The sequence below is a fragment of the Lampetra planeri genome, chromosome 4 (assembly GCF_965212315.1).
Source record: "Lampetra planeri chromosome 4, kcLamPlan1.2.h2, whole genome shotgun sequence".
Lineage (NCBI taxonomy): Eukaryota > Metazoa > Chordata > Hyperoartia > Petromyzontiformes > Petromyzontidae > Lampetra > Lampetra planeri.
Window position 1 is genome coordinate 20,754,240 of NC_136110.1, and position 26,693 is coordinate 20,780,932.

Genomic DNA, 26,693 nt, shown 5'->3' on the forward strand with positions numbered 1-26,693 from the left:
TTCAAATTCAGAATATTTATTTATACTGGAGCAATCGGATGCGCTATGAAGCTCCTTTTACAGATGTCCAGTTGGGGCAGGTCCGAATGTTACAACAACAAACAATACAAAAACACAATAGGATTGCAAAGTATAGCAAAGGTAAACAAATCACACAAAAAAACGAAACTATTTTTTATTTGACCAGGTACTATACAGCCCATTGAGCTTCTTCTTCAGACATCACCTGGCCACATATTATAGCTCAACGAAGTGGCCCATATGTGGACATGTATAGCAGGCAAAATAATCTAAACGATCTAAAAACATGTTTCTAAATGTGGAGGGGAAAACCAGAGGACCCGGATAAAAATAAAATTCCACGCGACCACGGGGACAGAGACATGCAAACTCCAAATAAACAAGCATTGGTTCGGGTTGGGATCGAATCCCCGATCTCCTGCATACCAGGCAAGGAAGATAACATCTCGCCACAGTTTCGCAAGCACAGAGAAGGGAGGGCATAACTGTGGCTTTGTATTTGTAGTGACATCGCTGGATGGCACCATGCTGTAAGTGAAGTGCCGGCCCTACAGGACACGGTGGTGGGTGTCGACCTAAGTGGAAGGTCTTTTTAGGCCATGGCCCTCTGGTTGACCCGGGAGGACACGTGACCGGTTAAGATGACAGGGGGGCCCCCAAGAGGGGGCTAGGGGAGTCACGTGATTGGGACCCAGGTTCTTCCCGATGGTTCTGGAAGGGGGGCGTGGCCAAGGGCGGAGCCGGCCATGCCGCAGGGAATAGAAGCCGAGTCCCGAGAGGGATCAGGGTTGTTCATTCCGGGAAAGAAACCCTTCGTCTACGATCTCCGTCCTACTAGTCTTCCAGCACGTGGACCCGAGCAGATGCTGTTGGTCCCAGGTCCGTAGTAACAGTTACTTGGTAACTAGTGTAGTTAGCCGGGTGGTCACCACCCAAGGTTGTCATTGTGTTAAGGGGAAGTGTACCCCGTGTGTTGGAACTAAATAAATACGCTGCCTCCAAAGTCTACATCTGCATAATAAGTTGAGCCCACTACATTTTGAACGACAGGCCAAGTAGCTTCCACACAGCGTTACGCAGCTGATGAAAAGAGAATGTCGCTAAACTGATTCTGAGCTGGTGATAAGCACACTGCCCAATAAGTTGGGCATCTGGCACCAAAACAAAGATCCCCCGTATCGCCTTAACAGACTGTGGGGGCAAGTGCTATTTGTGAGCACCTATAAAGGCCGGCACGGCACAAGAGGGGGTTGGGTAGCCAACACCACACCCGGCCGCCTTTGTTTCCCGCGTGGTGATGTTTACACACCACGCATTGGATGCTCATTTTAGGCTGAGTCGACCTAGGGGATGCTCAGGACCGGTTCAGATAATCGTCACTGGTGATGGTCGCGAGCGGGAATCGAACTCGGGTCGCTGGGTTCGCAGCGGAGTGCGCGAACCGCGACACGACCTCTCCCCATATCTGGCACCACCACTACCTCGACCAACCACGTGGAGGATGGAGTTACGGGCTGCTCCGTAAATTCTCCTCCTCCCTTACCCCCCTCCTCTCTCTCTCATTACCCTCCCTTATTCTCCACCACCCCCCCCATGCGATACACGCCCCTGCATTCCCCTTTCCTCCCTCTCCCTCCTCCCTCCCTCTCATACCTCTCTTTCTCCTCCCCCCCTCTTCTCCCTCCTCCCTCTCTTTTTTTTTACGATCGGTGTAGTCGGCACTTTTCTTCGTTCATCATTTCGTTTTTTTAATGTGTTGCTTTATGTAACCCCCCCCCCCCCTTTTCTCCTCCTTCTTCCCTCTCTCTCTACCCCCTCTCTCTCTCTCTTTTGCAATATCAACCAAACTGCCTTTTAATTTAAGAACACAGCACTTAGTAGTACATTTTGTACAAGGTACTCGTATGTAAATGATTACAATATCTTACAATCGTACGAGCATTTTACACCCATCGCTTACATCCCGTAACCGATGGAATTCCGTACTTGCGAAAAATGGACAGCAGAGGGCTGTACAACAAAATCCATTGTTGTACTGCACCTCTATGCTCCAGCATCTATGCTTCCCATTTTCGCTAACCAACACTGGCCAGCGTAGCAAATAGTCAAATAACCCCCCCCCACCCCCACGACGTGCATGACGTGGGGAGAGACGTTGACTAGAAGTGAATTGAAACTCCGCTGCACATGTCCTCAATCGTGCTTCTCATATACAAATATACATGAAAATACAAGAGGGCAGTTTCCAAGCTCTAAAATGCTTAAAGTTTACCAACACGTTAAGCTAAAAAGGTTCACCGGACACAAACTGAAATCAGCGTGACTATCAAAGCACCGTTTTACTTGACCGACACCCTTTTCAACCAGGCTAACCTGACGCACGCACACACCTGCAAACCTACCCCCCCCCCCTCTCTATCCCCCCCCCCCTCTCTATACCCCCTCTCTCTACCCCCCCTCTCTCTCTACACCCCCTCTCTTCCTACTCTATGTCTATGTTCCCCCTGTTTTCTATGTCATTTTTTTTACTACGACAAGTGCTGCATCTGCACCCCGCCCTTCTCGCAGTCCTACGGCCTCCGACGGTAGCTCATATCTGCATGCAGAGCTCCCCGTCTTCTGGCACCGAGCACACGGCCTCCTCCAGTGCCCACTGCTCCTTGAAGGCCGGCACGGCGTGGGTCAGCCACACCCTGGCTCCGACCAGAGCGCAGAAGATGCCTAGGCTGCTGGCCGGACGGTTCCCCTCCAGGGCCACCTTCCTCGCCCTGATATGGCGAGCTTGGCGTAGCCGACGAGCACGTTGACCAGCCCCTGAAGATGTTGGGATCCGTCGCCCTTCGGGTATCCAACGATGAGGACCGTCGGGGAGAAGTGGAGGCTGAACCTTAGGAGGCTGTTTCTCAGGACCTTGAACAGCGAGTCCAGGCTCTTGCACTCCACGTATTGGTGCGCCACCGTCTCCACTTTACCGCAGAACCGGCACTCCGGGGACGTGTCGGTGAAGCGCGCCAGGGAAGCGTTGGTGGTGACGGTGCCGTGGACGATGCTCCAGCTGAGGTCCTCTCCTCTCTCCCCTCCCTCTCCTCTCCTCTCTTTTTTACGCTCAGAGGAAACAAGAAGATGCTCGGTGTAGTCGGCACTTTGCTTCGTTCATCTTTTCATTTTTTTCAATGCTTTGCTTTACGTGCCCCCCCCCCCCCATTTAAATGAAAGATTTCACGAAATATTTCACGCTCTGCTCTACTCCTTCTTACCCCCCCCCCTCTCTCTCCCCCCTCTCTCTCTCCCCCCTCTCTCCCTACTCTATGTCGATGTTCACCCTGTTTCCTCTCCTCTCACTCCCCCCCCTCTCTTTCTTCTCTCTTTTTTTCTCCCTCCTCCCTCTCTCTTCTCTCCCTCCCCCTCCCTCTCATCTCCCTCCTACCTCCCCCCTCCCCCTCCTTTCCATCCCCCTCCTCTCCCTCCCCCCTCCCTCTCCTCTCATCTCCCTCCCTCTCCCTCCTACCTCCCTCTCTCACTCACGCGTCCCGCACCATTTCCACACAGACGCACGTACGCACGACTCATCCTCGCGTCTTCCTCTCGTCTTCCCTGTTGATGTAAAAACAACCCCCCCCCCCACGAACGACGCCACCACCCCGCCACCCACAGTAGCCATCGCCTGCAGCAGCATCAGCATCACCAGTCACCACCACCACCACGGAATTGCAGCATCTCGCACGGAGCGGCCACAGACACGGAGAGGGGGGAGAGAGACGGACCGGAGGCAGCCAAAGGCGACTGCTGCCGGGGCCGCTGCGTGAGAGCGGTGTGCGGCTGAGAGTCGGTGTGCCTCTTGTCTGCATCCATCGAGTGAGAACACACGCGGACACACACACCATAGACACACACACAACCAGACACACACCACCATAGACACACACACATCCAGACACACACAACCAGACACACACACACCATAGACACACACACAACCAGACACACACACACCATAGACACACACACAACCACACACACACACACCATAGACACACACAACCAGACACACACACACCATAGACACACACACACCATAGACACACACACACCATAGACACACACGCACCATAGACACACACGCACCATAGACACACACGCACCATAGACATATACACACACAACCAGACACACACACACCACGTGGTCTACACACAACTGTTCATGTGTATCGAACACTCTTACCATAGACACACACACAACCAGACACACACACACACCGCGTGGGCTACACACAACTGTTCATGTGTATCGAACACTCTTAACATAGACACACACAACCAGACACATACACACACCGCGTGGGCTACACACATCTGTTCATGTGTATCGAACACTCTTACCATAGACACACACACACACACCACGTGGTCTACACACAACTGTTCATGTGCATAGAACACTCTTACCATAGACACACAACCAGACGGGCACACACGGATAAGAGTGCCCGTGCTGTACAAAACTGTTCATATTCTAGTCAATACTTTACAGCCCGCTGTACACAGACGGCTACACACTGACACACACGTTGTGTATGTCATATGTAACTGTTCGCATGCACGTTATATACAGAACCATGTGTATGCTGTACAGAACGCACACCTAGCAACCCCTTATGAGTGTGCCTCCCTTATTACATACCGATTCAAACCTTATTGGTTCGGGGAAAGGACAACAAACTAAAAATAAAAAGCAATTCTAAAGAAATTATGTTTAAATCTACATTTAAAAGTGCATAACTACAGTGGCTTCCTAATATCAGAAAGAAGAACGTTACAGACGGCCGCAGAAGCGCATCTGAAAGCGCGCGATGTGGCGGCCGTCTTTGTTTGATGGTTAGCCAAAAGCCGCTGCGAGGATGACCGGAGTTTGCGTGATGGTTCATGCTCCTTGATAAGATCAGCAAGGTATTTTTATTTTATTTTTGGCAAACACTTTGTGTGTAATAAGTGCGATCTTATAACAACGTATTTGTTCAATAACCTGAAGCCAACGCAGCTCGGCGAGCACTGGACTGATATGGTCAGATCTTGCAGTACCACCCGTACACTGGTTTGCCAGATGTCCTGTGGAGTAGTGAGTTGCAATAACCGAGCCTTGTCGATACTATGCTCCACGCCACTGTGTTGGTTATGTCAAGACTCAATAGTGGTCGAATGTGTCATAGAGCCCTGATGTGAAAATTTCAGGACTTGACTATATTTTGCACGTGGTGATCAAACGGAATATTCTGGTCGAGTAGACGAGTCGAAAAACTGAATCCTGGAGTCTGCGACTGCCACACCTGATCCTCCCATAAATGTTGTCACCTGATCCCGAGGCACTGCATTCACCACTACCTGGAGTACAGAATTCACAGGGCTTGGACCTAGACTGTGGAATGCCGCTATGCCCTCCCACATCAGCAATTGTGACTCTGTCAGCACTTTTAAATCCAGTGTGAAAACCTATTTTCATTCATTGGCATTTCCTGAACGTAGTTTTATTGGATTTTACCCAAACTGTACTGTAATTGTATCAGAATCGTTATACTGGAGAAGGAATCTGATAAGCTATGAAGCTCTTTTTCACAGATGTTCAGTAGGGAGCGGGTCATCAAGTTACAACAAAAAACAATATTATTAACTTCTAACGTAGTTATTCATTTCATCTGTACTGTATTGTGAGTGCAGTTATTATTTTATTGGATTTCATTTGGAATTTATTGATACTTGGGAGTGCAGTTTTTTTTTGTACAGCGCTTTGAGATTTCGTTATGAAAGGGGCTTTTATAAAATCAACATCACTCTTTGGTTCTTTCGGTAAAGTCACGTAGAAAATAAAATAATAGAATACGACGTTTCGATTGCAACACAAGCAAAACAACATCAGGTAAAAATGAAGGAGAATAAAAACATAGTAAACTTAGAAACACAATACAACACAACACAGAGAGCCGGCCAACACAACAGCCAACATCCCACGTGGCTGTCCACGCTCCTCCATAGAATGACAAACAGAAAGACAGCGCCACTGTGTCGAGGCCTTAAATAGAGGGGGGAGGGGTTGGGGCATAGAGAGAGTGGGGGGGCAGAGGACAATGAGAGAGTTGTGTGGAATTCCGGACCATAGTGGCCGGAGGAGAGACAATGGACTCTAAACAAACCAGCACGGCAATATTTAGAGCAAGAAAATCGGAAGTTTGAGAAAGCAAATTTAGTAAAATTAGGAAGTGTAATGCAATGCAACACATTCTTACCTAGTGATGGTTGCTTGTGTTGCAATCGAAACGTCGTATTCTATTATTATTTTATTTTCTACGTTACTTTACCGAAAGAACCAAAAAGTAATTCCTGCAGTCACGAAAGCTTCGAATCGAGTTTAAAATAAACATTATTATTACTACAGACCGAGTTTTGACTGATGCATACACACTGTCAGTATATGGTAGATTTGGAATGAATATATTACATATGGTATTGTGTGTGCTGTGTGAGTTACTAGGACACCACAGTACAGTATAAGTATATTGTTATACGATTAGTGTATATACACACACACAGACACATAATACACTGTTGCGGGTGTGTGTATATTATGTCTGTGGTGTACAATTCAGTTGGTGATCCAGCCCTCGAGTCAAACAACCAGGCACCGAGAGACATCCAACCTTCCCACCTATTTATATCACGCAGTACAGATAGATAGACAGATAGCCAGGCAGACAACTGGACACGTGGAGAGATCAACAGAAAGACAAATCAACGGACAGGCAGACAGATAGGCAGACAGAGTGGAACATTGACGGATGGACATGCGAAATGGAGCTGCAACGAGGCATCGATTGGTCAATTAGTATTGATTCTTAAGCTCATGCTACCTGCATTGAATCACGTGTGTAAGGATAAATTAATCAGTTTTGGGCAGTGACACGGTCTAGCGGTAGTGCGTTCATCGCCGGTTACAAAGATGCGCGTTCGGTTCTAACCCAGTGGCTGCCCTGGTAAATACTGTGGGTGTGGTAACCGTAAAAGTACGCACCGTTTTGCTTCACAGTGAACGTTAAAGATCCCATTACGGCATTTGCAAGAGGAGGTCATCGTGACGTTCCAAATTTAGAAATTACCTGCAAATGTACGGTATTGGAATGTGCACAACAATAATCGACCCCCGTCCTACGGAAACTTGGCAGGACCCTCCTGAAAAGGTCATGAGACTCGGTGAAGCTTTCTTGGGTGAACAAAACATACAATTATCAGGATATTTTTTTCAAATCGCACACATACATTGCATGCGATGGGTTTGTCCAACCTCTGCAGCTGCATCAGTAACAGTGATAAACAAGATTCAATTCTTGAATCGTATCATGACCCTGAATCGTGACAAGTCATCGACTAAAGAGAGACAAAACACGCCAATAACGAAGTACAAGGTCAGACAGCTAAAAACAGACGGACAGACGGCTAACCAGACAGACAAGTCGACAGACAAATGCCATCTGAATAGGGGCCGTCTATAAATGACGTCACGCGGATTATGGACGATTTTTGACCTCCCCCCCTCGTCACACAGCGTCACAAAAAGTCAGACCCCCCCTCAAATATGACGTCACAAAGCTCTGCCCCCCCCCCCAAAATCATATTTCCATTTTGAAAATAAAACATGCTTCAAATCGCTTTAAACTATTGTCATTGTAGTGCCTATTTAATGTGGCGCTGCACTCTGATGTCGTAGGAGTGTTGTTATAACAATTAGTGTTGTTATAACAATTCTAAGTTGATTTAAAGTTGCGCATTTTGATGTAACGTCACATTTCTCCCCCCCCCCCCCTCGTCACACATCGTCACAAATGTCTGACCCCCCCCCCAGGTGCGTGACGTCATTTATGGACGGCCCCATAATGGCCACAGCAAGACCTGTGTGCTCTACTCATTGATCGAAGCCTGACATCGAGGCACTTTCTTTGCGCCGTACGTAGCCAGCCTATAGCTGTTACACACAGCAGTGCCTGCCAGCCCAACTGCTCGTACATCACGACAGTGGAATGGCGTGTGATGCATTATCACTACGGCATGCTCTGTAATATCACCACATGCTCTGTGTTGACAGTGACTGTCTAAGTTACTGTCGTCAATTTGGGAGCGGTAGTGTAGCGATTCAATCTAGATTTGAAGTTTTCGTGACTGCAGGGATCCATACTCTTTGGTTCTTTCAGCAAAGTCACGTAGATGTAAAACAAAATAAATGATATCTACGTGACTTCACCGAAAGAACCAAAGAGTATGAGTGTAGCAATTAACGCGCTGCGCTATGAACCCGGCCATCTGAGTTCGACTCATCGCCATCACCGGTGACGATGATCTGAACTGGTCCTGGGCCTCCCCAAGGTCAAGTCAGCATCAACTGAGTACCTGTGTGATGTGTAAACATCTCCGCAAGGGAGACAAAGGCGGCTGGGTGCGGTGTTGGTCACCCACCCTCTCATGTGCTGTGCAAGCCTTCATAGGTGCTCGCTAACAGCACTTTCCCCAACAATCTGTTAAGGATTCATACTCTTTGGTTTTTTCGGTAAAGTCACGTAGGTAAAAAACTTAAATAAATGAAAACAACTAAATTAAAACAACTAAATTAAATCACGACGTGTCGTGATTTAATTTTGTTGTTTTCATTGATTTAAAATTTTTACCTACGTGACTTTACCGAAAAAAACAAAGAGTATGAATCCTTGCAGTCACGAAAACTTAAAATCTAGAATCTGTTAAGGCTACACGGGGGATCTTTGTCTTGTAGCCACTGTGACGTGATGGGCACACTGTGTGAGCACCCATTTCACCGGATATGAATCCCACTGAATACCAGACCTATACAGCGAATGTGTGTAGCGGATGCGTCCGTAATAAATGTGACTATCGCGGCTGTGTCTATAGAGACTGCCTGGTCCGTACGCACGCGTGTGTGTGTGTGATGCACAGTAGTGTTCATTAGAATCCCCTGCATGTCCGCTGCAGAGGAGGGGGGGGTTCCTTTCTGCTGTAGGGCAGCCTGCACAAAGAGCTCGTTTCCTATTTTCATGTTTTTCATTCTTGTCGCTAAAACAAATGTGGGCTTTGACCTGGGGGTGGGAATCACGCTTGGACCGATTAAGTCGCGGATGAGTGCTGTGGGTGCAGGCCCACTCATGCATGCACACCGCTGGGCATGTGTGCTTGCGTGCACGTATGCATGTAATATTTGTGTGTGTCGGGGGGGGGGGTGTGATCTATGGTCCCCATACTTGGGCAGTGAGCTCACGACCAGCTCTGATTTGGCAGCGGAGGTCTCACTAAAGCAGTTGAGCGGAGCGGCATTATCTTTCCATCAGCTGCGTGATGCTTTGTGGAAGCCGCCTCCTGGCCTCTCGCTCCACGCGAAGCTCTGGGTCTTCTCGGCCACGAACTTTTCTTTTTTCTTATATGGACCCATTTACAGGAAAACCTGCGCCGGCTTGAAACGTACAGGCTGGCCTGTCTACAATCCTCATCCTGAGTTTGACCAGGTTGGATTGTGTGAGGAGCTCGCATATCCTTGCAAGATCTGGGCACAGTCCCATCAGTGAGCTTCGCCGCACTCTTAAGCAATAAATGAGGGTGAATGAGCGACTCTCACAACAACGCTTGAGCTGCCAGGCAGCTCAAGCACAGCTGGGTGGAACAGTGTGGAGCACGAATGGTGGATCTGGCAGCAATCTCAGTCACTCACTTAATCCATAAAACTTGGGCTTGTCACGCGACCTTCCAGAAAGCCTTCGACTCTTCACGTGGCCGACAATGCACCTAGCCTGGCACAAGCACCGTAGCGATGTCACCGCAGATCAATGGCAAATGCCGGTTGCTTTTTTGCTGCCTTGTGCCTTGGCACGTGGGACCACCACGTGTACGCCTGTGCGTGTATGCGAGTGTAATGATGTGCATGCACACATCGCCTACGCTGTCATGTGCTGACACTGTGCGTGCGTGGGTGGGCTCTGTGTGCGCGTGCGTGCGCGGTTGTTTGTTTCTTTGAGAGACGTCGCGCTGGTTACGCTGCGACCTGGGTGTGATCGATTTGCAGGTGTCGTTTTACTAAAAGGGGTGGCTTTCGGCTCACATGGCACGTCATGGTACAACGACTCATTCCAAAATTCAAAGGAATTGCAATTCAAGGGGACTGCATGTACTGCGCTGCAAGACCACCACGGCTAGGTATGGGTTTCACACTGTTGGGCTCCGAGTTCCCGCATTCTCAAATTCCTGCGCAGCATTCTTTACAGCCTCACCAGATGACGACGACTGGTCACCTTCAACATTGCACCGATTTGCTTCATTAAACAGCTGGGAGTGGACCCTTAAAGTAAAATCCTTCTTCAGATTATCGTTGTGAATGTACATTGGGTCTGACGAGAGTAACTCTAGGAAGATTAAAATGACATTGGTATTCATCAAGTCCGTGTTCGTTAGCAAAGGGGTGGCTCTCAACTCCACTGTAAGGCTATGGTAAATATCGACCATGACACTCACAATGCAACGATGCCTCCATTAACTACCACCATTTACACAATGATGTTCAGTGCTGGGCGTGGTGGCATACACTTCGAGTAAACAGTTATCATTGTAGTGACATCGCGGAATGTCACTGTGTAGTGCCGGCCCTAGAGAGGCACGGCGTGCGGTGTAACGACATCGCGGATACCACTTTGGTGTGGGTGTAGTACCGGCCCTAGAGGGGCTCGGTGAGTGCTGATTGATAGCGCGAGATGGCATCACGCTTGGCGTGCACTGCCAACACCACAGGATAGGGTGTGGGAGTGCCGGCGTAGGAATGGGGTTACTAAAGGACATGGCACTCTGGTTGACCCGAGAGGACACGTGACTAATTAAGTCTACAAAGGGGCCCCAAGTGGGGGCTAGGGGTGGTCACGTGGTCGGGATCCAGATCCTGCTCGAGGATTCTGGAAGGTGGTCGTGGCCAAGGGCGGAGCCGGCCACGCAGCAGAGAATATAAGCCAGGTCCCCCCAGAGGAACCGGCGTTGTTGTTCATCCTGAAGAAACCTTCGTCTACGTCCTACGTTCTACCGAGCCTCCAACACGTGGACCTGGACCCAAGCTGTTGGTCCCGGCCCGTAGTAGCTAGTTACGTCGTAATTAGTGTAGTTAGCCTGGTGGTCACCACCATAGGTCTTTCTGTTAAGGGGCAGTTTCCCCGTGTGTTAAATGTGTTGCCTCCAAGTGTACGTCTGCGACTCAGTTGAACTCACTACATTATTATTACCACTGCGCAAGCTTTCGCGGTTGTGCTGCACGTGGAACTTAACGTCGGACATTGCGCCGAGCGATACTCGGTTCAACGTGAAAAGACACAGGAGAGGAGTGATTGCGAGTTATCATTGCTGCAGGTGGTGGCAAACGCCTGCAAAACCTGGTGCTTAGGAGACGCAGTTGGTGGTTCATGCAGATGCGACATCCATATGCTGGTCTACGAGGTGGCCACTAGATGTCAGTACAGCAAGTAGGCTGCTAACCTGTCCGTGTGGACTTTTGAGTATTGTTCCTTTGTATGCATGGGCCTTCTTCAGCCACTCTGGCTCCCTCCCCCACAAACAATTAGTGAATGTGGAACTGGTTCCAGAATTGTATTTGTTTTTGTTTGCGTATTTAAAATATTTAATCTGGAATACGCCTTGATGGAACAGATCGTTTTCAAGGGTGTGTCTATAGTTTAACTCATGCATAGTGACCCAGTTATGACATATATACACATCAAATCTGTAACTGACACAGATTGCATTCATGCAATGAATACGTGCGAAAAAGTAAACAAACGTTTTAATTGCAATAACATGAATGCGCCCCCTCTAAGCGTGCATTCATAAACAAATGACCGTGGCTGGTGGCCGGCACAGGACGTTGCTGCAGGGCACAGCGCTTTCATAATCCGGCGGCGAGACATTCCGTGCGTGGCTCTGCGATGTTATCGGAGAGGGACTTCAGAGAGGGAGGACCAAGTGACCCAGACAACGGGGCACTGGGATTTGACACCGTCGTTTCACCACAGTGGGGGGGGGGGGCTCTCTCATCCACACTCCACTGCTCTCCCAATGCCCTCCGTTTCAGCAACCAAGGCCTCCCGTCAAATTTCCCCCATTTGATCGTTGCTCAGTAGGAGATCTCTCCTTCTCTGTTGCTGCTCCAGATGACATTAGCAGAGTGGGGGAGTGGTGATGCTTTAATCGGTACCCTGCACTATGACAAACCTGTCAACCCCTTCTCAGTGCCTACCTTATTACAGACCAATTCAGACCTTATTGGTCACTCCGTGCCCTTATACATCTCAACGTTCATCCCACAAAGTCCCATCACAAGGGAGAAACACAAACATATAGACATTTTTTTTTGCCCGTATTGAAACGGCTGTACGTCGTATGGGCCTGAAAACTCAATTTCCCTGTACAAGAATACAGTGGTACCCCAGAGATCGAACTTAATTCGTTCCAGAAGGCCATTCGAACACCGATTTGTTTGAACACCGATTTGTTTGAACACCGAATTAATTTTCCCCATAATAATTAATGTAAATGACATTAATTGGTTCCAGATACAAGAAATCTCTCATTATACAGCATTTTTACATGAATTTTACAGTAATTACATGTGTAGTACCGTCGAATACAGATCGACACCCGGGGTTGAGGCACACTGACGTTTATTTACAATAAGCACAGGGGACACGTAATACTGGAGGGGGTAACGGCCCCCTCACCCGGATAGCTGGGGACACACGGCTATCTACCCTGACCTGCCTCTTAATCCTCCAATCTCTGGGCTAGGGGAGGCTGTCTGGCCCGACACTGGTGAGTCGGGCTACGGCACCCGGAGTCCCAGAGTCCTAGCTCTGATTCACGGGGCCCCGCCGCTGGCTCGGTCCTGCGCGGCCCTTACAAGGGCGGCGTCCCAGGGGAGACCAGGGCTCTCACTAGGCAGTCTTCAATCTTCAAGAGTTACCAACACATTCTGCCCCGAGCCCTCCGGCTCATCCCCTTATATCTTGAACCCCTCCCCGCTGGGGTGGGCCCTGTGCGGACGTCGTTGCGAGCACCCTCCCGTGTGCTCACGAAGCCCCGCCCACTGTGCTAGTTTCTCATACGATCCCATACATATCACCTCTACACATATCTCCTCCGTAAGACCCCTACATCACCCCCCCCTGTACAGCTCGCAGCCGTCCCGGCTGCAACATTGACAATAAAAGTTTAAACCATCTCCATCCGCCCCAGCATGTGCCTCATTATTTTATCTTTCTTTTTTTTCTTTAACAATAACGCAACGAGAAGAACAACAGGAAGGAAAAGTAACCCGACGAACCCCCCCTGAATAAATACGAAATCCGTAGGACGAGCGTATATACACGTGTTTCTCTTCCTGGAACCCCCCCAGCACACACAGAACACACAGAACACACAGAACACACAGAACACACCCAACAATCGTACAACGCAACGTGCAACGTGCCGGGAACACAGCACGGACGCCCCACACCGTGAGCACAACATGCGAATGTACACCGGAAAGAGAACCCACAAAAGATGCAAAAAAAAATTTTTTCTTCTTTTTTTTCACAAGAGTTTGCGCATTTTTGCGCGCGTCCTCGCCGCAGGCCCGTCACACGGGACAGGCCCGGCCGGCAGGTCGTCGGCCGGCAGGTCGTCGGCCGGCAGGTGTTCATCACCGAGTGAGTCTGTTGCTGACGTCGCAAGACCCTCAGCATCCCCTGCGGGAGGAGGAGGAGGAGGGCCGGCGTCCCGGCGAGGCGTCGTCCCCCGCTGTCGAGGGGAGCGGCACCCCGAGGCGACGTGGCCCCGGATGCCGCAGTTATAGCAGCGCGGGAGCGCAGGTGGTGAAGACGTGCGGTCGGAGCGGGCCGACCCATCCCGGTCTGCCCGTACTCCCATCCGCTGCTGCTGTCGGAAGTCGGCGGCGTAGACCTCCTCCGTCGGTGGGGTGATGGCAGCCACCGTACGCCCGGCCGCTGCCCTGCTGGCCTTCCTTCGCTGCGACAGGAGGTTAGCGTGGAGGAGCCGTGCCGCTTGGAGGGAACCCATCTCTGCGTCCTCCTGCGCGACGATAGCGACGTCCAGGTCGTCCACCAGCAGAAGGATCTTCTCGGTGACCATGGCGTCCACGCCTTGGTCATCCATACGAGAGAAGGCCGTCTTTGCGAGCGCCAGAAGGCTCGTACGGTAGGCGAGGGGCGACTCCTTCGCACCCCGCTGGCGATCGTAGAATCGCTGCCTACACTCCGCCGAAGGTCCGTAGACCCCAGCCAGCAATTGCAGCGCCATCTGAAGAGTAGAGCGCTTGTCCCTCGGTGCGGACGTAAGAGCGGCGAGGGCGTCGCCGTCAAGGAGCGCCGGTAGCGCGCAGAGGGCTTCGGCGTCTGACCACCCCGCCATCTCTTGATGTGCGAGGAAGCGCTGCTGGAATCCCCCCCAGTCGCCGTCCTCAGCCACAAACTCCTTCAGCGGGGGCAGCCTTTGGTGTAGCGCAGCGACCGCCGTGGAGGCCCGCACTTTGCTGTCCCCGCAACTCGGCTGAGCGTCAGCCCGAACGACAGATGTAATCGCCTGTCGCGCAGGTAGTGACGCTTCGTCCGAAGGTGGTGACGCGGCAGCCCCAGCGGAGCCGATGTCGGACCCCAGGCTGAGGTTGGCCACGCCCTCGGCAGCTGCAGCGGCGATGGCGGGACTTTCAAAAGTGCCGTCGGTAGAAATGGCGGGAAGCCGAGTGATGGTCTCGAGTGTGGCGGCAGCAGCGTACAGCAGCTCCGCCAATCTCGCGTGCGCCAGCCGAAGTCCGTCGGACAGCGACTCCCCTTCCTCCCGATGCCCCGGTAATGGTGCATTCGGTCCCGGCTGCTCGTTGCCCCCATCAGCCGTCTCTGGTACCGCACTTCCCGCGGTGTCCTCCGCCTCATGCACCCCGGCCCGAGCTGTTCGGCGCGTGTCCATGTTCGTTGTTGTTTTTACTTCTGACGCCAGATGTAGTACCGTCGAATACAGATCGACACCCGGGGTTGAGGCACACTGACGTTTATTTACAATAAGCACAGGGGACACGTAATACTGGAGGGGGTAACGGCCCCCTCACCCGGATAGCTGGGGACACACGGCTATCTACCCTGACCTGCCTCTTAATCCTCCAATCTCTGGGCTAGGGGAGGCTGTCTGGCCCGACACTGGTGAGTCGGGCTACGGCACCCGGAGTCCCAGAGTCCTAGCTCTGATTCACGGGGCCCCGCCGCTGGCTCGGTCCTGCGCGGCCCTTACAAGGGCGGCGTCCCAGGGGAGACCAGGGCTCTCACTAGGCAGTCTTCAATCTTCAAGAGTTACCAACACATTCTGCCCCGAGCCCTCCGGCTCATCCCCTTATATCTTGAACCCCTCCCCGCTGGGGTGGGCCCTGTGCGGACGTCGTTGCGAGCACCCTCCCGTGTGCTCACGAAGCCCCGCCCACTGTGCTAGTTTCTCATACGATCCCATACATATCACCTCTACACATATCTCCTCATAAAATCATATAAAAAAAAACAAGAAACACAATCAATAAATGGAATAAATGAATAAATATATGGAATAAATTAAATAAATGAACATTGAACTCCACTTTACCTGTAGTAAGGAGAGTTGATGGCTTGAGTGGAAGGTGGTGAGGAGGAGGTGGTGGTGTTATTGTTTGGAAGGGGAGTCCCCTTTGTCTGGGCAAGCGTCATGCACGCTGGCCATACGCATCTCAGCCGTACAGGTTCTTTCAAGTCGCGATTGCCCGTTCGACCTCCGAATTTCGTTCGGTTTCCGGGACAAAAAATGTTCGGAAATATCGTTCGAACATCGATTTGTTCGAGTTCTGGTGCGTTCGATCTCCGAGGTTCTACTGTATAGGTAAGCCGTATTGGGTTGACAACAGGTATGCTATGAACTCAGCTGATTTGTAACGCGTTCGTGAACTGATGTTAGTCATGACAACGTTTCTTTTGGTAGGATTTCATAAATGTCAATGTGTTCTACACCCACCTCCACACTTTTACCAATCGCCCAATGATGCTAGTTGTAAGCGCCATCGAAACGTCATGCTCAAATTGTAAATGTTGTGAGTTTGCTCTCCAACACACACACTGGTGTGCTGAAGTAGTAACTAATTGGCATGTTCCGTTTACGTGACAACCTTCAAAATTGGCTGTCGGGTGGAGGTGGCTGTACGACACACTTACATTAACGCGATTCAACCCAAACAACGGTATCCGTGAGCTGAGCTAATTGTCTGGCCATGGCTAACATTAGTGGCAAGTTATATCGAAACCAGACCTGGACTCTTTCACCACCCCACACTGATCAGCATGGTGAAGTATGGTCAAACAGTACTCACGACTGACACGGCAGGGTGGAGGCCGTCATCCACCAAGGAAATTGACAAAGCACTGTACGTTAAATACCAGTATAGTAGACTCGATTATTTGCGCTAATGACGGGGAGGACGGCCGCGGATAATCCAAAAATATAAATTTTCCTTGGATCTGCTAAAAACCACTAATATAGATATACATTATGTTTGAGCCTAGGAAATTGAGGTTTTCATCACTAGCGTGCTCAGTGATAACACTTTCCTGCCCCCGCACAGAAGGCTCGGCACACTAAGTGGATGATAGCAGAGCCACGCCAATCAACATCAATCAAACGCTGCCCACTGTTGTAAAGATATTGCAACTACTGTACTGTAGAGATGATTCCGTGGATTTCTGATTAACTGGAGCACATATTTGTTCGGTTTAAGCATGTGACTTGTAATACATATTTCCAAGAATAACAATGTGTAACTGTTTTTAGATTATTAATTTGGGCTTAAGGGAAAATCCACGAGTTATTAATTTATGTCAAAATATCAGGTGCGCGGTTAATCCGCAAATTGTATAAAACTCACGCGGATTAATCGAGACTCTAGTGTATTTACACCGTGCAAACAGTATCAGATACTTGCTTTGCTTTCTTTCCCATCCCCACACCGATCACAGATGTTACGAAATGCCGTGAGACGTGATGACATCTCATCTCGGCAGCTTATTTTTTCGGAGTTCGCGTTGAGCTGACTGGCATAGCCTCTTGGTCGGCGATCGGCCGCAGAAGATGACGTCGTGGTCACTTTTGATGTCGCTTCAATCGGCCTCTTATCTACGCTAGGTGGTGGCTAGGTGATGGCGCACCCTTACGCCCTTCAAAGCATGTCGGTCTTTTGGAAATGAAACTGAAAAAATCTGTACGTGTAATATTCAGTTGGAATAAGCCAAATTGTGTCAGTACATTATCTATGGTGGCAGTCGTCATTGGACACCAGGCTGAGACCATACATTCACCAGATTTGAGAACAAAGTGTATTCATTGGTGGCTGAAAGCCAGATTTATTGTACATATTATTATTATTATGCTTGTTTACCAAGGAAAGTACCACTGAGAATCGAGGACCTTTTGTCATGAGGGTCCTACCAAGTTTTCCCAGTGATGGGAACGATGTTGCTGTGCAAAATCCCCATTGAGTAATTTGCGGCGCTGGTTTATTTGTCAAATACCGGTTGCACTGTGCGTGTATTTGTTTGGGCTATTTGAGGAAACTGGAGAATCCGGAGGAAACCCATGCAGAACAGAGGGAGAAGACACAAACTCCACACGAAAAGTCACCGTAGTCGAGAATCGAACCCAGGCTTTCTTAGTTGTGAGTGTTACCGCACTGCAAAAGATGCCAGTGTTTGATGTCTCAGTGCTTTGATAAAACCATGATGTGACCTCTGAGCTAATATGTAATTTACCCAGGCAATCTTCAGTCTCAAGACTCCTCTTCGTGCGTCGGAGGAAACCCACAAATAAGAGGAGCGGCCACTCAAAGCAATCCGTACAGATAGGTCTGTAATTCGGGGCTATCAATCTCCCATGTCTTACTTGCCATGTCAGAACGTTGCCATGTGTTTTTGAGAATACCAGCGTTATTTTAAGGAAGCCTCTTCAGATGCGTGACTGTATTAGTCTGACGTGAGCATACGTGTGTACATGGAGACCGAATCAATCCTGACACAGGAGCCATGGTGATGTCCCCACCACTTAGTGGTGATTCCTGGTTGTTGGGTTTTTTGTGTGCGTGCGTGTGGGTGCGCGCGCGCGCGCGCGTGTGCTTGCGCGTGTCTAGGGAATGATGTTGCAATGGTCTCTGCGCTGCACTACGCCCCCGTAACTTGGGTTCAATTCTTGCCAATGCTTGCAAATCAGTTACAAGCTGCAACTGAAACTGTGTTGAACCTTCCCTCGGTCAACGAAACCTTAAGTACGTTGCGAACAATGCCGGATTGCAGACAATGGTGGCCGGATGTGGTACTTGCGACACCACCTGTTCCTGCGGGATGCGGGCCTTCACAGGTGCTCACTAACAGCGCTTGTTATTATGGTCCATTAGGTTTGCCAGGAGATCCTTTTCTGTGTGTGTGTGCGCACACACATGGCATCTGGTGGGTGTGTGGCCTAGCCGCCCAGCAGTCCTTTCAATTTCGCTTGGATAGCATTGCTATCTCCCTGTCTATTTGCTCCTCTGCTTTCCTGCCTGTCTTTCCATTTGTCTTTCGATCTGCCTATCAGTCTGTTTATCTGTCTCTCCGGTTGTCTGTCTGCCTGTTTGTCTTCGTTTCCACCAATCCCTACCATACAGAATTAATGCAAACCAATGGCAGGTATGTGGGGCTACTGATGTGTGGGGTGACTGCACGCGTGACTCACCTGTCTGCCTCTCTGCGTCGTTCACCACAGACGCCGCATCCGCACCCTCTCCTCCTCCTCCTACGCCTCTGCGGGGGCAGCCAGGGCGCCGGTGTGCGAGCGCCACTCGTCCACGGGAGGCGGTGTGGTGGGCGCCAGGCGTGGGGCCGCCGGAGCCATGATGGAAGAGGACATTGAAGTGGCTATAAAGGTAGTGGTGGTGGGGAACGGCGGCGTGGGGAAGTCCAGCATGATCCAGCGCTACTGCAAGGGCGTCTTCACCTCCGAGTACAAGAAAACCATCGGGGTGGACTTCCTCGAGAGGCTCATTCAGTAAGTGCCTCTGGCAGCGCTGGGGAAACCCAGAGAGTGCCTCAGTGGTGATGGCTCATTGCTCTGATATGTGACAATTTAGTTTCCACCAAAGCCTCCCTCTCTGCCTCCCTAGTCGGTCACATACTCTGCATCTCATCCCCTATATTATGCATAGCCTCCCTATCTCAACCACATACTCTGCATATTGAACAGTTTCTCCTTATCTCACCAAAAGCCACAGAGAATCAAATCCACATATTTGCTGACATTTTTACCTCCTTCTGCCGGTCAATACTTTTCTAAAATGTCTCGCGTTAGTCTGCCCGTTTGTCATATCAGCGTGAAAATTGTACTTCCTTGCCGCACGCCACGCTTTGCCTCACCGCGATTCAGGCAAACCCCCCCCCGCAGCCACCGCTGAACTCTGGGACTCTCTCCCCCCTCCCCTCGTCTTCCCCACCAGAGTCAAACTCACAGTCACTTTAAGTCTTGCGACAATCGCTCTCCACTTTCACGTCTGCGTCGCTGACGCTGATAAGGTCCACGGTAGGCCCTGAGCTCGTGCCAGCAACTTTCAATAAAGCAACAACAAAAATCTGTTAGTTTCTGAAATTTGAAATTCTGTGTGGGGTGAATCCCTAAGGGAAATATCCCTGCAGCACTGACACACGCTGATGGAATCGTGAGACATGAGTACGCGTGTATTGGTGCCGATAGCCCGTGCCGCACAGCCGAGGCACGCCAGTTAGCACGGCGACAGCAGGTAATGCGTTTCGTGCCTGCATGTGCTAAAGAACAGCATGTGATATGAGGGTGTTGGAACACCGTGAACCCCGTAGTTAATGCATTTTCAGAGTTTGTTCAAAGATCACAGCCCTGGTCTTGTATGCCTGGAGGCTGTGCTTTAATAACGCCTATTGTGTTTTTCGATTTCTATTGAAAGCCATTGTTTAGATAATTATTATTCTAATCTGCACCTGCTGCACTGAATGGGCCGTAGTTGCGTAGAGTCACAGCAAGGGGTTGGAGCGAGGCCCAGGCAGGGACTGATTTATTTAAACGTGATTTATCGTCAGTGCCTGACCAAGCTCCTCCTTCCTGATGCGCACTCAACGATCGTTTGCATTGAGCCCTAACAGCAAGAGTCGCAATAAAACGAGTTGGCCAAGAGAGATTGCTCCGTGTGTTTTTCCTACTTGGATTCTCAGTTGTTTCGGTTTGGCTCTGAGTCTTGGGGTATTTTCACTTAATCCCAAGGATCATAAATACACTTCTGAGTTTGGCTTCGGCAATTTAACTATTAGCTATTCAACTATTTATTTTATTTTATTAGGTAAGGCCCACTGAGCACTATAGCTCTCTTTCAGACGCTACTTGGCCACAAACGATAGCTCAACTTAGTGGCTTATCATGTGGAAATGTGTAGCAACACGTGTTGATTCTAAATGCGGTAGGAAAAAACCGGAGGACTCGGAGGAGAATCCACACGACCATTGGGAGAACATGCAGACTCCAGGTATCAGGGTTGGAATCGAACCCACGACCTGCATACCAGGCGAGGGAGATAAGATTTCGGCACTGCGGCACCAGTTCATTGGTGACCAATGGTTTCCGAATCAAAGCAGCTGTGAAGGTGTTTATTCTTCATTTTATTTGAAAATAACATTAACTATTATTATTATTACTCCAGCGCTTTGCATTCTGTTCTTATCGGACAGCTCGGACCATACAGCGTGAACCCTGTATCCACCAAATTGAACAGTATTTGGGGATACCGCATTGGCAGTGGGTGCACAGGCACAAATAAGAAATAAACAGACAACTCAGCACATTCAACAGTAGCACTGGATATATAATTGGTGACGTTTTGGGCAATGGCCCTTTTTCGTAGCACATTAAGAAGGGCCATTCCCTGAAACGTCTCTTATGTCTGTTTTCTGATGACTGTGTTGAATTTTCTTTATCTGCAAGAGCCGATTCGTTTTCGGGTTCCATCCACCATCGACTCACAGGGCTCTCCCTTGGGGGGGGGGGATCTCTGTGGAACTTCTCGGGGAGAGGGCAGCGCTGGTAACAGGCAGCGGCGTTCTCTAGCCGTCTCTGCGGCGACCGGCACAGCTTGAGCCAGACGGAGCGCGCAGCACTCGCCCGGCCTCCCCGTCATCGCATGCCCAACAGTCTCCTGCTGTTGCTGCTGATTCTGCTGCTGTTGCCGATTCTGCTGCTGCTGATGCTGCCGATTCAGCTGTTGCTTTTGCTGTTGCTGCTGATTCTGCTGCTTACTTGTCTGATTCTGCTGCTCCTGTTGCTGCTGCGCAGGATGAAGGGGCAGGACGTGAGGTTGATGCTGTGGGACACTGCTGGGCAGGAGGAGTTTGACGCCATCACAAAGGCCTACTACAGAGGTGAGGCGCTGCTGCGGCTCTGCTGTGGGGGCGAACTAATTCACAGCGCCAAAGCACTGTGAACGCGCCGATCTCGACGAATATCGCAAGCCCAGCAGGTTTGAATCTGGTTAGTGCTTCGACAGCTTTCCACGTGTTGTAGGCTCGAGGCTGCGAGGTGACAGGCAGTAGTGAGTGTCACCCCCTCTTACGAGTGGTGGGTTTTGTCCGGGTTCTCCAGGTTTGCTCCCACGTGAAGCCAAACACTCATTCTTGGAGTTGGCCAAAAATCTCCCTTGGGAGAATGGTTCACGAGACTCGGCCAGACTTCGTTCTGTGACATAACCTCCCAGGGCTGCTCTCTGACACAAGGTGGTGCACTTCTCCCTGCTACAGTATCGAATGGAAATCTCTTTCGTCTCACGACATGATGCAAAATCAAATGTCAGAATTAGTTAAAGTCTCGGGATTTCAAGAATTGTCTCTACTCATTCTACACCACACCGGAGCCTCTTAGCAAAGTAACCGTAGTCTGCTAATGCTGTGTCTTTGGGCACGCCTCGAAGCCACACAAGTATGCAAACCAGCTCACTTTTTCGTTTGGCATTAAGAAAATAATTGAAAAAGAAAAACTGTCTGGGAGTGCAGGAGGCGGTTTAAAGATTTACAGATCTCTGGTTCTGTTTGAGAAGCTAATACATCACCCTACACATTAACGTGACCCGACATGCCGAGCCTGCACAGCCCGCCGATGGGAAACGGGGTCGCAGCACCTGCAGCTTTATCTGAACGCACACAGTCCCGATGAATGCCTCGTTACCCAGTCGACTTTCACCTTCAAGAGAAAAGGACATATGATAAAAAAAAATAATGACTTGCATTCATTGGCTGCCCATAACAACGGTACTTCTCAGAGCACAGTCTTTGGTGTACGGTGCTCTTTCTGGAAGACTTTGCAGTTTTTTCCTGGATTTTTCTGTTTGCGCATAGTCACTTTAAGATGTTTTCTTGTTAATTTTTTTTTTTGCGGTTGCACCCGATACAAGAGCCGAATGGCTCACAGGGCTATACCAAATAAACTGAAACTAAATGAACTGAAACTGAAACTTTTTATCCTAGGGGACCCCCTCTGCATTAGGGGGGTGGAGGGGAGCTCTGGAGCCGCATGCAGCTCTTTACGGCCTGCTTTGTGATGTAATGTAATGTACAGACATATTCACGTGCATTGCGGCTCTTGAAATATTGAGTTGTTGTGTGGAATTCGGAAGAAAAAAAAATGGCTCTTCTTGAGCCATTTTGGTCTGCCGATCCCTGCCCTGATGTCAGCTTGTCCCTACACACGGGGGCCCTTGGGGGCCCTGGTTGAGCAGCCGAGGGGAAGGATATTGTGGGGCACAGCAGGTGGCTGTTTGTGGGGAGCAGCTGCCCCACTGCCTCCCGTGCCCCAACAACACGTGACCAAATGTTGACGAGAGATCGCTGGAATGTGCTGCCTCTTGGCTTTCAGCCACAGCGAATGTTCGCCCCCTTTGCTGGCGCAAGGTGGGATGTCTGCTGCCGGCTCAGGGCCGCAAGGGGAGACCGGCACTACCCCAGTGTCAAGAGACACTTTCACTTTTGCGTCGTGCACTTTAAGTTTCGTCCTTTGAGCCTCGTCTTCAGAGATGCATTCCAGTGTCTTTAAACTACGGAGCAAGCGGTGTATTGATCTCTTTCTCTTCTTTTCTGTGCTGCCTACCTGCCTGTGTGCCCATTTGCCTGCCTGTCCATTTGCCTGCCTGCTTTTCTCTCTACGTCTGCATGTCTATCCTCTGCGTGTGTACGTGTTTGCCTGCGTGCGAGACTGTGTGTATGCTTGTCTGCGTGACTGCACGTGTCTGCGTGCGTGACTGCACGTGTCTGTGTGCGTGCATGTCTGTGTGCGTGCGTGACTGCACGTGTCTGTGTGCGTGACTGCATGTGTTTGTGTACGTGCGTGTCTGTGTGCGTGCGTGTCTCTGTGTGTGCGTAGGTGCGCAGGCGTGCGTGCTCGTCTTCTCCACGGTGGACCGCGCCTCCTTCGAGGCGGCGCTCTCCTGGAGGGTCAAGGTGGAGCGCGAGGTGGGCGCCGTGCCCATCGTGCTCGTGCAGAACAAGATCGACCTCCTCGACAACGCCGTCGTCAACAGGTGTCAGCGCCGGACCATCGTCGGCTCATCGTCGCCGTCATCTCTGACATTATCCCTCCTCTCATTGTCACCGCGATCATCAGCGACAATGTTGTTATCAGCAGCATTCTTGTCATCCTCGTCTTCTTCATCCTCGTCGCCGTCGTCACCGCCACCGCCTTCAGCGCCTTCTTCATGATTAACGGTATCGTGATAATCGTCTTCATCAATGTCATCATCGTCGCAAAGTTAGCATAATTGTCACCGCCACCATCTTGCACACTCCATGCTGGACGCGATTGTGAAGCCTGCCACGCTGCAGAGCACAGGAAGATACTAACCTCCGGGTGTAGTCGTAGCCCCGGTGTTCCGCGGTCTTGGCTAACGCTGCGTGCCGCGTGCCCCTTCATAGTGAGGAGGCGGAGGCTTTGGCCAAGCAGATGAAGGTGCGGTTCTACCGGGCGTCCGTCAAGGAGGACCTCAACATCAACGACGGTGAGCTCTGTGCACAGGGCACTGGGCACTTGGAGGTTTATCCATGAGGTTTTCCCTCGCATTGATATCTGTGTCATAGGGATCGGTGCACAGAGCAACGCAGCTTGTTCCATTCTGGTTTCACTATTTTCATTGTCAATTTGAGACGATGCCTGTGCCTGCGAGGAGCGGGGGGGAGCAGTGGTTCGTGCATTTTGCTGCGAACCCGACGCCCTGAGTTTGATTACTGGCCACGGCCAACATCAGTGGCGAGTGATATCTGAACCTGGTCCTGGGTCATTTCTTCACCAACCCACACTGGCCGGCTTGGTGAAGTATGGTCAAACAACTCCCATGACTGATAACGACGTGGGGAAGCCTTCGTCTCGTAATGGAGGAAAGCACACGGCGACACGTCCACATTTCAAATGAGGTCATCTCAATCGGGCTCCCATTGGTTGCATAAAACACCAATGGAGTTGAGATTTGGGTTGATCATTCACACTGTCGTGAGACGTGCGCACGGTCGTATAGGCTGATGGCGTTCAATTCCTATCCATCCACGACATTCGTGGCCGATGTAAACTGAACGTGGCCACCACATTCTTCATTTAACCCTTTCCCTTTCGAAACCAGAAGGAAAGATAAAATAACTTTATCGGTAGCGATCCTCCCACAAGGCCATGAAGGAGGGCGTGTGGCACAGTTTGACGCCGGCTATCATGGAGTGATCGTATCACTACGGTTCTCTGCGGTGAGTACAGTAAAATGTATTAAAAAAAGCAACGGCGCTACTCCTCTTTAAATAAAATGAACGTCGAGCTACTTGCACGTTCCGAGATTCAGCGGTGAGCGGGACACTCCCACCCTGCAACTTGCAGACGTCTCGGAACGAGAAGGGGTTAATAAATTCTACATTGAGCGACTGGTGCGGTATTTAGACATCAGGGCTGAGGAGACAAAGGTGGTCAGGCGTGGCCCTGCCCACACCCACCCACCTCATGTGCCCTGCCAGCACTTCTCCCAACAATCTATGCGGCTAAAAGTTGGATCTTTTGAATTGTTGTTTGTTTGTGTGAGACAGTGTTTAAGTACCTGGCAAGGAAGTATCTGCAGAGCCTGCAGCAGGGTGCCACAGAGGCGCCGCGGAAGCAAATCTCCAACAGCAAAATAGGCGAGTCATCTTCAGTCCAGATTATCCATTTGCTCAAACGCTGCAGCGAGCCGTTGCCATGGCACTCATGTGGCTCGGCAAACTGTGTTTGGATAGCGCTAAGCGGGCACCACTGATATCCTGGGCTTGAATTTAGGCAATCAACTGCCTCACCACACCGTCGCCACCCCTCGTGGTCTTGCCAAGCCATAATCCGTCTCACTCTGACGCTCGTCTCGGCGCTCCGTGTGTGCGATGTTCGTCCCGTTTGCTGCTCACCAATCTTGCACACGGCCCTCGTCCCACCGAACGATGTGCTCCCTCACTTACTAACCCGTGTGATGTCTTGAACTGCGTTTGTTCCACCTTTCTGTGCTTTGCACACTTTTCAGCTTTTGCCATATTTTCTGTTTCAGTGTCCATGTTTCTGATCCATGTCTCACTGATTGAAAACCTTCTCGCACTGCCTTGGTATGTTGCTTTCCATCATGAAATTCACGTTTCCAAAAGCACTCCATTCCGCTCTCATTTCATCATTTTCACCTCGATCCTTCCTTCAGTAATCGTCACATGTGTACCTGTTCTGCTGCGTCATACAGTTGCCTCCCACCAACAATTATTCTCTTGTCCAGTTCTATTAAGCTAGTAGAGTTCGACTTTTTTTTTATTTTATTTAACCAGGTAATGTCCACTGAGCTCTTTTTCAGAAGCTACCCGGCCCCAAATGATAGCTCAATGGGATGGCTTATCACGTCGAAATTTATAGCAGCCAAATTCTCGAAATGAATGTTTCTAAATGTGGAGTGAAAAAACACACAACCACAGTGAGAGAGAGAGAGAGAGCATGCAAACTCCAAATATACAGGCGTCAGGGTCAAGATCGAAGCCACGACCTCATGTATACCAGGCGAGGAGGTTAACATCTCGCCACCGCGACGCCCTCAGATTGCCCTATTCGTGGCTCTAATCTAGTGGTGGGGGGGGGGATCAATTCCACTTTGCCATTGCAGGGTCCCGTCTCCCCCGTAGAACAACCGCTGCTGTTGGCCTCTCTGACACGAGAGCGATCGCGAGCTGGGCGGACGGGGGCGAGTGACCGTCGTTTCTATCCCCACAGCCGTGTTCAACACCGCGAGCGACAGCAGCCCCACGCTGCCCGCGGCCAACGGGAGCGACATCGTGAGCCTGAGGCCCAACAAGCAGCGCGCCAAGAAGAGCCGCGTGCCCTTCAACAGCTGCGGCCTCTTGTAGCGATGGCGCCCGGCACGCCCGGGGAGGAGGCGCGGAGGCGGCACAAGGCGCCGCCCGTTAACGCCGTCGTTCTCGCAGCGGCAGGCGGCGCTGTAGACAAGGAGTCCTCGGGAGACGTGACAGAAAG

At 50.6% G+C, this 26,693-nt stretch overlaps 1 protein-coding gene across 2 annotated transcripts; it reads left to right on the forward strand.

The window, feature by feature from the left end:
• Positions 1-3,515: 3,515 nt before the first annotated feature.
• On the forward strand, positions 3,516-26,693 carry LOC144717813 (ras-related protein Rab-23-like). Of its 2 annotated transcripts, XM_078593479.1 has the most exons (8): positions 3,516-3,876; positions 17,913-18,001; positions 18,894-19,175; positions 21,477-21,562; positions 23,553-23,709; positions 24,101-24,183; positions 25,247-25,336; positions 26,433-26,693. In XM_078593479.1, the coding sequence occupies exons 3-8, from the start codon at positions 19,021-19,023 to the stop codon at positions 26,564-26,566; spliced, it is 705 nt and encodes a 234-aa protein (XP_078449605.1). In that variant the 5' UTR covers positions 3,516-3,876; positions 17,913-18,001; positions 18,894-19,020; the 3' UTR covers positions 26,567-26,693. The 2 variants fall into 2 exon arrangements, with proteins under 2 accessions (XP_078449605.1, XP_078449604.1); XM_078593478.1 differs by lacking the exon at positions 17,913-18,001.